Below are 11914 nucleotides of genomic sequence, written 5' to 3' on the forward strand. Positions count from 1 at the left end.
TCCACAACAACTCATACCAAAGTGAGATTTAACCTAGGCTTCAACATGCCATAAACCTCAATCTCATTTCAATTTAAAATCAACACTTCAACGAAAATACACCCATAGCTTTGGCTTTAAAAAGTCATTATCAATCAAATGAGTTTTACATCTCATAAATCAAACATAATCACATAGGCTTCCATAAGCCATAAATTTACAACAAAAATAATTAAACACAATGAGCTTCCCACCACAAGCTTGCAACTTTTTCTTCTCTCTTTTGACATGAGAACAACCTACAAGGGGAGGATAAAACCTCATGAGCTCAAAAGCTCAGTAAGGGTGCATATGCAAGGTAAATAAAAGCATAACTAGTCTATGTAATGACAAATGCATGCAAGTATGGTTAGGTCATTCCATCCTTACAACCCAACATGGTTTGAGACATCAACCTACCATTTCTTTCCCACCCCTATGGCCATAGGTCTCATGAACAAATAAAGCATGCAAAAAGATACATAAAAATTTATGCAACCTACTTACAATGCAATGCAAGGCCTCCACCACTTGGGGCCATCCCTTACCTCATTCTTGAATATTAAATCTCCATTTCAAGAGAGCTTCCATCTTCATTTTCTCCCATCTAAAATGGCATTCCAAAAGAAATTTATTTCCTTTGCATACTAGAACACTAATTAAAGAGAAGAAGAAATATACTTACCTTGATTTATTCTCTTCTTCTTCAATTTTTCTTCCATGGGAGACTTTCTTATCTCCCTTTCTTTCCTTCATTCTTCATTTCATTCTCCAAATGGCCAAAGGAAACCAAGACTTCCCTTCTTGCCATTTTATACTAGTTCCCCCATATTTCAAGAATGCATCTAGGCCTTTGGATCTTTATGGATTTGAGAGAACAAATCCTAGCCTTCCACCAAAAGCACAATCCATGTGCTTTAGTCTTCTAAAATCCCAACCATTGGATTTCTTTCCCTTTTTCAAGGCCAAATCTCAACCATTGAATCCCTCTTGAAAATTTCATTTCTTTCTCATTTACTTTAATGAAACAATTATATGCCATTTTCAAGACTTAATCCAAGCCATTGGATATATCTCACCTTTTCAAGACTTGATCCTAACCCTTGAATCAATTTAGTCTTCCAATACCAAAATTAGCTATTTTCTCAAATATTTATTTGGACTAATTTCAACAAATCAACTTGAGTGACTAATTTCACTCTTTCTCATTTAAATAAATCCTCCCATTTCACTCATAAATGAGTGACTAATTTCCATTTCTTTTGCATTTTCTTTTTAGGCAACAACATCATGGCTTGCATTTAACACTTGAAAGACCATTTACTCTCCAATTTTGAATTTCATTTAAATGCCTATTCTTGATTCACAAGATTATGCCATGTGTCACTAACTACCATCTCTCATTTCTCATTTCTTTCCCATTTAATTTAATGGGACCAATTTCCACCATCACATGAGAGATCACTTGAAAGATATAAATGATTTCTTTCTCATTTAAATAAATCCCACATTTTTCAAACATTAATGGGAGACAAATTTTCATTTCTTTTGGATTTTTATTTTAATGCAACACCATTATGCCTCTCTTTAAATGCTTACAAGACCAATTACCATTTCTTTTGCATTTATTTAAATCTCCCATTTAACTTGGACCACAAAATGCCAAGTGTCACTCTAAGACACAAACTTGGCTTTCAAGCTGCCATCTCCACCATCCATGTGGCATCACCACATTTATTCACTAATTTAGGGAAAAATAATTATTTCCTCCAATAATTTCATATTCTCCATTTTCCCTATTATCCATAATTAATTTCCTCTATGGAAATAAATTCCAAAATTCCCAAACCACCCTTTGTGAATTTATTAATCCCATATATCTCCACATAAATACCAAATTGGGATTTTATTCACTTACTCACCTAATTCCACATAGGAATTATTTTCAATTTACCAAAATACCCCTTTTATTGGACTTCACTATCCAATTTACCAAAATACCCTTCTCATGGGCATTCTCAATCTCAAGGATCCATCACCTTCTCAAGGGCATTTTTGGAAGTTTTCTCACTTCCATTCTTATTCTCTTAACACCGATTACACCGGGTGTTACACTGGCATCTTTTCCCGTCAACTGGAACACACGACCTCGCTGCGGATTTCTGCCTCCTTGGTTCGTTCGTGATTGATTGACTTCTCTCCTTTGCGGGCAATCCTTAGAGAAGTGGCCGACCTATCGACGATTGAAACACATGGGTCCTTTCGAGCAATCTCGAGATATGTGGTCCTTTCCTCCACATGTATAGCACCTTGGGTTCCTTCTTTCACAAGGTTTTCTCGGATGAAATTTTTGGCATCTAGGACAGTTCTCCCTATTTTTGAAATTTTCTTTTCGAACCCTAAGATCATGTTTTTTCCCAAGTTTTCTGTCCTTGGGTTCCTGGATCTCCGTTCTTAGGGAATTCATTCGGTGGAGATTTCTTTCCACAATCAAGGCTTGTGAAACCACCTCCGCGTAAGTACATGTCCCCAAAGAGTTTAATGCTAGCTGAATTTCCAACTTCATCCCTCCAAGGAATTTTTGAGCTTTTGCTTCCTCATCCAAATTGTAAATGGGCATGTACTTGATCAGCCGAGTAAAATGATCTTCATATTGGGTAACATACATGTCTCCAGTTTGCTTCAAATCCATGAACTCCCGGGCCTTTTCCATTTTCTTACATAAAGGGAAATACTTAGCATAATACAATTCCTTAAATTGTGCCCATGTAACAATTGGCGTACCTTGTCGCCTGGATCCTTGTAGGGTCCTTTGCATGGTCTTCCACCACTGATCTGCTTCATCTTGAAGCATGAAAGTGGCACAACCTACTTTTTCCCCCTCGCCGCAACCGATAAAATTAAAGATTTTCTCAATTTGCTCAATCCAATATTTGCTCTCACTTAGGTCGGCTCCTGCTTTGCCTCGAAAGATAGGTGGATTCAACCGTTGAAATCTATCAACGAAATCAGGAGTTCGGAGACTAGCCTGACCTGTTAGGTGCATCCCTTGCATGAAGTTCAGCATATTCTCCATCACACTCTCCATTCGATCTATTTGGCTTCCACCTCCGAGTTTTCTCCTTGAGACGAATTTCCTTGTGGAGTTTTTGATATCTCCTCACAAGAATATTGTGTTTCCTCCTCTTGTGTGCTGCCCTCACGGTGGTTTGGGGTGACAGGCTCAAATCTTCTAGAACGTCGAGTTTTCACCATCTGAAATATCCATACTTAAAATCAGGAGGTCAACATTTAAACCTTTTATCAGTAAAATAATCCCGAAACATTTATAACCAACGAATAAGACCAAAACACAAATCATAAGTTTCTGACTTTCCCCCTTTGTGTGGATTTAGCTGTCCACTAATACAAGTTTCAAGTATCTAGATTCCCAGGCCGATATAGGGATTTCATGAACTAGGTGCCTACAAGGCCTTTACCAGGTCCCTAACCTCGATTCAGATAATCTTTCAAATTCCACAATCCTTGTGAAACAATTTGACAACAAAATAATCTCCCAAGCACTTACTGTTTGAAATCCTCAAGATAATAGATCTGTCAAATACTTGTACCAAGTCTTATCCTGTAAAATAGTTAGGCATCCTTCAAGTGTCTAGTGCCTAGAATCTTCAAGATCCCTTAAGATCAAAGGCTTGCAAGGCAAGGTAGTCTCCCAACGATTATCGCATAGCATTCTTTGAAGTGCCAAACTCGTCGAGTCCTTGTGAAGCAAGACAAGATTCAAAATGGACTATATCTAATGTAAGCAATTTTCTCAAAACCCTAAGCTATCGCTTATAAGGAAGGATGTTTCCAAAATTCAACAAATCACTCATGATCTTAACTAGGAGTTCAATTAAATTACTTACCACCTTACTCATTGGATTCTACTATCCTTAGCAAAAATGTCGTCAACCCACGTGCAATCTATCCTGTCACCGAGACTCAAAGATTAGTAACAATCGAAATATATCATAAATAACTCACATAACCATTTTGCCTTCTACAATCCTCAAGGTAGGTCACATAACCTATGTCGTCATCAAGAAACCTTCATAGGTTAATACCACCAAGATATCTCATATCACTATTGTATCACAAAAATTCGAGCTTCCTAAAATCCGGCTAGTCTTCTAAAATTCAATTCTTTAAATTTAAATTGATCATATAAAGGATTCCAACAACCATGTCAAAATATTTTCTAAAAATCCAGTGGGTTACTATAGCAACTTATCTCCACCTCAACCCACATACTCATTGCATACTTATTTATACCAAGTTCCACCCTATTATCAAGAAATCTCACAAGTTAGTAATAACATCAAATGACATCCCAGGTCACTAATGTATCCTCATTTGTACATAACACTTGGTTTCACTAGTATATATTCAAAAATCCTCATTCTTGCGACAACGAAACTGTTGTTGCCAAAATACAACAATCTATTTTTAATTGAGGAGAGACGCAAGAGTCTTGGGAGTCGTATCTTTGGTGATGAAAATATGAACAAGCAATTGGATCTGATAGAGATCCAGATCTGATAGTCTGATAGGGCTGATGATCTGGTGGTAAAAAATGATCAGGTGACCTAAAATGATCAGGTGACCCAAAATGACCGAGTGGCCTATGACCGAGTGGCCTTGGTTACCGAGTGACCTGAGGGTGATGAGTGGCCTTGACCGAGTGACCTGAGGATGATGAGTAGCCTTGGTGACCGAGTGACCTGAGGGTGACGAGTGGCCTTGACCGAGTGACCTGAGGATGACGAGTGGCCTTCGTGACTGAGTGACCTGAGGATGACGAGTGGCCTTGGTGACCGAGTGACCTGAGGGTGACGAGTGGCCTTGACCGAGTGACCTGAGGGTGACGAGTGGCCTTGACCGAGTGACCTTGATGACCGAGTGGCCTACAAAACGAGAGCACCGTTAGGACGCGGGTGGGGTCCCCGCGCAAACCCTCCGATGCTTAAGTCAGAATCTTGAGAGAAAATGAGAAAAGTATACTTCTATTACTCAAAATTGCGTACCTCGTGATGAAGGTGGGTTTCGTATTTATAGTGAAGGAGAGAGAGAGGCGTAGCGATTTTCTCGGCGAAAATCTCGCGGCCCATTACGGAAATATCGCAATGCTCATCGTCTGGCGCGAAGGGGGGGAATTCGGCTGGATCGGCTATCTTGAGGGGTCACTCGGTCATGCCGAGTGACCACAACTCGGTGAAGCCGAGTTCGGGGAGGGATCACTCGGTACGACCGAGTGACCCTCTCCACTCAGTTGGGCCGAGTGGACCCCACTCGGTTGGGCCGAGTGGTCGGGAAAACCACTCGGCAATCGAGTGGCCATGGCCACTCGGCCTAGCCGAGTGGTCTTAGCCACTCGGCAGAACCGAGTGGTCTCAGCCACTCGGTTGTGCCGAGTGGGCTCCCACCTGGCACGGCCGAGCGGGTCTTCCTTGGCCCTTGACTTTGATTTGTCTTCTATTGGGGCCCACATTCGATCACAGATCCATTTCGCCCTCCCGGGCATATCAGAAACAAATCCTCTTCCTCAAACTTAGATCCATTCTTACCATAAGTCAAGACAACCTAAAGGTTAGTCACATCAAAATCTAAACCCAAATCATATTTTTAAGCTCTGATACCAACTGTAACGCCCCACTTTTTAATTATATACTGATGCTAAATACAAGCTAATATCCCACAAGGGCGTTATGAAAATACTTACCAACGAAAGCGATGGATCGAACCTGATAGCTAGCAATGCTAGATAAAAAGAATTTTCAATAATAAAACCTTTAACATAGTACATCGTAATACGTGACTTCTAAAATTTGTCAAATAACTCTTACCACAATCATAGTATATAGTAATCACGATTTACAACTTTAATAGCATAATAAGTAAATCCAAGCCTTACGTAACCCCTGTTTATACAACTGCGATACACAACTCACAAAACAAACCCAAAGATTACATAAGAACCATAAAACATGAGTAACAAAAAGTTAAACTAAATTTTGGCCTTCTCGTAGCCTATTTTTCTCTTGCTTATCTCTGAGTACCTGACACGACTGATATACCTGGGATGTTGAATATTCCAGGGGTATGAAACACCCGAGTTAGATTGTTACATCTAAGTGAGTGGTACAAGGAAAGGAAACTATGCATGCAAGATCAATATGCAGTTATGCCAAGATATAGGTAGAGATAAGTATAAATCTCTCAAGATCATGTCAATATAAAACTTCCCGTGTGGTAACAAGGTCAGGGGGTTGCAATCACCTTTGTAGTCCCTCGTGATGTCCTACAATCATCACGGTGGCTCATCGTAAGAGCATGAGATTATGGCTCACCTCAAGAGCATGAGATCCCCTATGATGTCCTACAATCATCACGGTAGCTCACTGCAAGAGCATGAGATCATGGCTCACCGCAAGAGCACGAGATCCCCCGTGATGTCCCAACAACCAACCATAGATACAAATACTAAGATGCGTATAAAATAAACAAGATATGCTCAAAGGCAGCAAAACATGAGATGTAAGCCATCAACCATGACATGTTGTATGAAAAAGCAGAAGGAATATGATATGCAAGCTACAAGCCATGCACGAAAACTGTCATGGTCAAACCCGATGCAACAAAGTAGAAAGGATATGCTCAAAACAAAGGGAACATAAGACGTAGGCAACAAACCATTGATAAGTGAAACAAAGAGTGATCAAGAGGAAATAAGAAGCATGCGTAAACCACTCACAAAAGAAACCAAGAATGATCAAGAGGAAGCATGCACAAGAACCACTCACTTTCGGGTTCACCAAAAAGTATTATTTTCACACCAACCGATACTATTTTCTGCCAAAACATGAGTTTTGGTAAGGTAAATGTCAAATATTTTTATACAGAGTTGTGGGGAATTAAAATGGGAGCATTCCATGGAAATTTCATGGAAAACTAAGACTATACGCTCCCTCACGTGCCCCGGGAAGGGGCCTTACGCGTTGCCCCTATTTTTGACCAGCTTCGCGTAGTTTCCGTATTTCGGCCGTATCTCCCTCGTTTTACTCCAATTCGACCCCCATTTTTTCCTACACACTCCTATTTCATCCCTCTACAGGAATATCAAGTTAGATCAGAACTTACCTTGCTGATTTTCGACTGGTTTGGTCCGAACTCCGACGAAGCTTTGATTTTTTCCCAACAAAACCCGTTCTCCCTTGCTTCTTCTCCGATTCCGTTCCTTCTTTTTGTAGAATCTCTCCCTCTTTCGAAAGAACAAAATCCTCACTCTCTTAGCTCCCAAATGACCCAAAATTTCCCCAAAGTTTCCCTATCCAAATGTCTTAAATCCTTTCCTAAAAGCCTTATTTATAGAATGTCCCAGCGAATCATAATCCACCATGTGTCATCGTAATTATTTGGGACTCATCATTACTTCCATGTGTTCCTATCCAAATGGTGCCATGTGTCCCAAACTTGGAGGTTAAGTAAAGACTTGGAGAAGACTTTTCTATCCATGTGTTTCTATTCAAATGATGCCATGTGTCCCATATAATCATTACTTCCATGTGTTTCCATCCAAATGGTGCCATGTATTCTATATCATCATTACTTCCATGTGTTTCCATCCAAATTGATCGAGCGATAGGAAGGACTGGAACAACTTACCCTGATAGGCCTACGCGAACTCTCCAGGGGGGTCACCCATCCCTGGATTACCCCAGGTTAAACACGCTTAACTTGGGAGTTCTTTGCCAACATTCAACCCAAAATGTATCCAACTGGTGTTGTTTCCTTTCTTACACTATCCTCGATATATACTAACTTCTCTGGGCTCTCGGGATATTAAATTCTCTCCCCCTTAAGCACATGACGTCCTCGTCATGTGACCTTACAACCGGTCCCAGATCTTTCCCCCTTTGCATGGCCGATGTGGAATTCGCCTAAGGTGCCTACACACACCCCCCATAGGGGCCTACACGCCCCCCTCGGGACTCAGCCTCATCGCTGAGGTTTGCCCCACTAACGCGCTTAGAGGCTTGGGGGTCGGCTCTGATACCAACTGTAACGATCCGATCGAGCGATAGGAAGGACTAGAACAACTTACCCTGATGGGCCTACGCGAACTTCCCAGGGGGGTCACCCATCCCTGGATTACCCCAGGTTAAGCACGCTTAACTTGGGAGTTCTTTGCCAACATTCAGCCCAAAAGGTATCCATGTGGTGTTGTTTCCTTTCTTACACTATCCTCAATATATACTAACTTCTCTGGGCTCTCGGGGTATTACACCATGTGTCCCATATCATCATTACTTCCATGTGTTTTCATCCAAATGGTGTCCCTTGTCACTTAATCGAAGTTAATAGAATTTGGAATCCAAAGTTTCATTTGATTTGAGTTTGAAATCCAATATATTTTGAAGATCATATCTTTTACACTAATTCCCAAAATTTTTGGTCAATTGCACTTGTACCCGAACTTCTATAATTACGACTTTACCCTAGCTCAGAAAATAAACTTTTGTCTCAGACATTACTTCATATTTGATTATGAAAAATCTCAAGTATTACAACTTCCATTGGGCTTTAAACCCTTGGCCCAAACCCATTTTATAACATAATTTATGCTTTAATATTACACATATACATTAATTTACTCACATGCAATGTCCCTAAACATATTATTTCCCACTAACTTGCCTCTTAGACCACATACAAAATATTTTTCACTATTTGACCTTTTTAACAACCCGTAAATTATTTTCGGCATTCATCAAATAAGGTTTGCATGCAACTAACTATATAAAAATATAATTAACATCTATGACCTCCTCAATGGGTCGTTACAATAGACATGTAGCAATCAAGACACGTTAACTCTTGACGTCGATCTAATTGAAAAAAAAAAATTAAAGGTGAAGGGAAACACCGACACTTGGTGGTTGATGCAGGGGTTTTAATCGATTTTCAAAACTTTTTCGAAAACACATGATAAGTACAGAGGAAATAAAACAAGACCACTTTCCAAGACCCAGTATCTAACAACCATATGCAACCGAAAACAAAACCATTCACAGGGCGTTTAGAACGTATACCTCAATGGAGAGTTTCGTCGCTGATGAAGTGGCTGAAATGCACCTAGGGAAGCTTCTGTCCTCACTAAACAGCTCCCGAACAACAACTCTGAACAGTTGCACTATTTCGATTGAAGATTCGGATGACTAATCCGACCCTTAAATGCATAAGAGCCCTAGTCAGTCCATGCTTTGAATAGAGGATGAAACCTGCATAAGAGCCTATGTGCTAGTCATACCTCTTGCAGGTAATGTTACTATAATGGATTTAGAAACAATGGGATTCCAAAGCCAAATAGTCTCACTTTAGGATTGAGTTGAGAAATTTGTACATTGATTTATGGAGAAAATAATCTTGAAAAATATATTTTTGATAAATTTAGGTTATTGATGTTTTTCGAAATATTTTTATAAATCCTTTTATATATTGGAAAACCTCATACTTATATAATTATGTAAATATTTCAAATCAATTAAGTATTGATTTTGGTTTACCAAGAAGTATGAAGCTTATAAATATATTTTCCTTTAAATTGGAGAACGTCAGACTCATATACTCTTATGTATTTCAAAACTGAAAAATTCAGTTTTACACAAATAGAGCTTGATGTAAAATGTTTTGAGAAAATGTTTGGAAAGTTCGACGGAGTATAAAAAGCCTTTTTTGTTAAATATAGTATATGTATTTTTGAAGATTTTGTGTAACAACCCGTTATTGGGCTTAAGCTATCTTAACATTATTATTGTGTGATATATTTGGCATTGCTTGAGTTATATGTTAGATATATTTAATGTATTGTTGAGAAGTCTAGAATAAAAGGTATTTATGTGTATGGAATAGTCAAAAGGAAGTGAATCTATTAGATAGTTGACAAGTTAAGGCAATGGAAATATAAGTGTTGAAAAGTCAAATGAGTAAAGTGGGGAAAGTCTAATGAGTTGAGTTGTATTGGTCAAAATACAAAAGGCTAAGGAAGAGCCAAAGTGCATTGTGGTTGGAAAGTCAAAGGGAATGGGTGTGGAAATGTAACAACCCGTTAGTGGGTCTAGGTGTTATGGGTATTTTAGTTTGCACATTAGAGTTGTTGCCTTTATTAATTAATTGTTAAAAATATTATATGCATTGGTAATGGGGCAAATTAATGAAAATAATATTTTTGTGAGAAGATAAATGTAGGTGGATCAATGTCTTTGTGAGTATAAATAAAGTGTGTGGAAAAGCCTCAAAGTTGTGGGCTAAATGGGTTTGGGTCTTATTTGAATTAGGCCATTGATAAATAATTAAATTTTAAGTGTAAATGAATTGGGTTGAATCCAAATCTCAAGATAAGTCCATTGGGCCTTATTTGGATTGGGCCATATATTTTGACTTGGGCTTGAGCCATGGGTATAGAGAATGGTATCTTAATTAAAAAGAAATTTTTTTTATAAAATAGAAAAATGACCAAAAGGGGTAAGAGATATTTGAATTGTGTGTGTTAGTATGAGGGGAAAATTAAGGAAAATCAAAAGGGAGATGGATTGGAGGGAGTTGGGAGACAAGTCTCCCCCATTTCCCCCTCATTTTCTTCCTTCTTACTTTCTTGCTCCCTTCTCCCTCTCCTAATTGTCTCTTCTTCCTCCATTGTTCTTCTTCATTGGAGCTTCAAGTGAAGAATTTCCAATTTGAATGGGGTGTCTTCATCTCTTTGGATTTGCAACCATCTAAGGCAAGTTCTCTTCCTTTTCATTTCATATGCAAGATCTTCTTCTTCTCTTCTTCTCCTTATGATTGTGTAAGTTCTTCTTCTCTTGTTTATCTTTTAATGCAAGTTCTTCAACCTTGTTTCCATCTTAGAAGGCTTGGTTCCTTCAATTTTAAGTTGTTGCTATTAAATTCTTATTTTCAGATTCACTGACCATGCTATGTTCTTTGACCCATAACTCCTTGTGTTTATATCCAAATTGAGATCTGTTTGTTGGGTTGTAAACTAGACATCTTAAGCTTCATTTTAGAAACAAGAATCAAATTTTTTGACTAAGATTTGAGCATGTGATAGCCTTGTAAATCCCTGCTAAGATCTGGAAATTTTACTGCTTTTGAGTAAACTGACCTTGCTGTACTCTTTAGGGTATAACTCCCTGTGGTTATATCTGATTCAAGATCTGTTTCTTTCTGTGTAAACTAGACTCGATAATATTTGTTTGGTAATTGTTTTAGAATTTTTGGCTGCGTTTTGAACCTACAGTAGCCTTGTTAATTCTTTCCCAGAATCTGAAAATTTCTGCTCTATTTTTGGATAATCTGTTCTTGCTTCAATTTTTGGGGTATAACGCTCCGTGGTTATATCCAAATTGTGATCCTCTTATTTTTATATAAACCAGACATCATAGGATTTAATTCGGTATAAGATTTGAAATTTTTGGTTATGATTTGAACCCATAACAACCTTGTTGAATTCTATCTAGAATTCTGTAAATTACTGTCACAAATTTTGCCTTGTTTTGGTTTTTGTGGAATATCTCCTTGTGGTTATTTCCAATTTCAAATCCAGTTGTTGTTATAGAAACTAGACTCATTAGGCTTTGATTTGGTATATCGTTTGTGGTATTTGACCAAATATTGAGCCCGGATTGGATTTTTGAAAATATGCTTGAAATCTGAAAATTTCTGAAAAATGTTGTTATTCAATTCTTCCTATGTAGTCTATCCTTCCTATGTTTAAAATTATGATTTTTGTCTAGTTTCTTCCATTTTTTTTTGAATTATTCTTGATAACCCTCATTTTTGGATAAAAGGGTTTTAT

The 11914-nt window shown here is 38.4% G+C and overlaps 1 protein-coding gene across 1 annotated transcript; it reads right to left on the reverse strand.

The window, feature by feature from the left end:
* Positions 1–2251: 2251 nt before the first annotated feature.
* LOC127799759 (uncharacterized) lies at positions 2252–3106 on the reverse strand. The gene has a single exon (XM_052333989.1). It carries the CDS (start codon positions 3104–3106, stop codon positions 2252–2254), a length of 855 nt encoding a protein of 284 aa, XP_052189949.1.
* Positions 3107–11914: the final 8808 nt, after the last annotated feature.

The sequence above is a fragment of the Diospyros lotus genome, chromosome 4 (genome assembly GCF_014633365.1).
Source record: "Diospyros lotus cultivar Yz01 chromosome 4, ASM1463336v1, whole genome shotgun sequence".
In the NCBI taxonomy this organism is placed as follows: Eukaryota; Viridiplantae; Streptophyta; class Magnoliopsida; order Ericales; family Ebenaceae; genus Diospyros; species Diospyros lotus.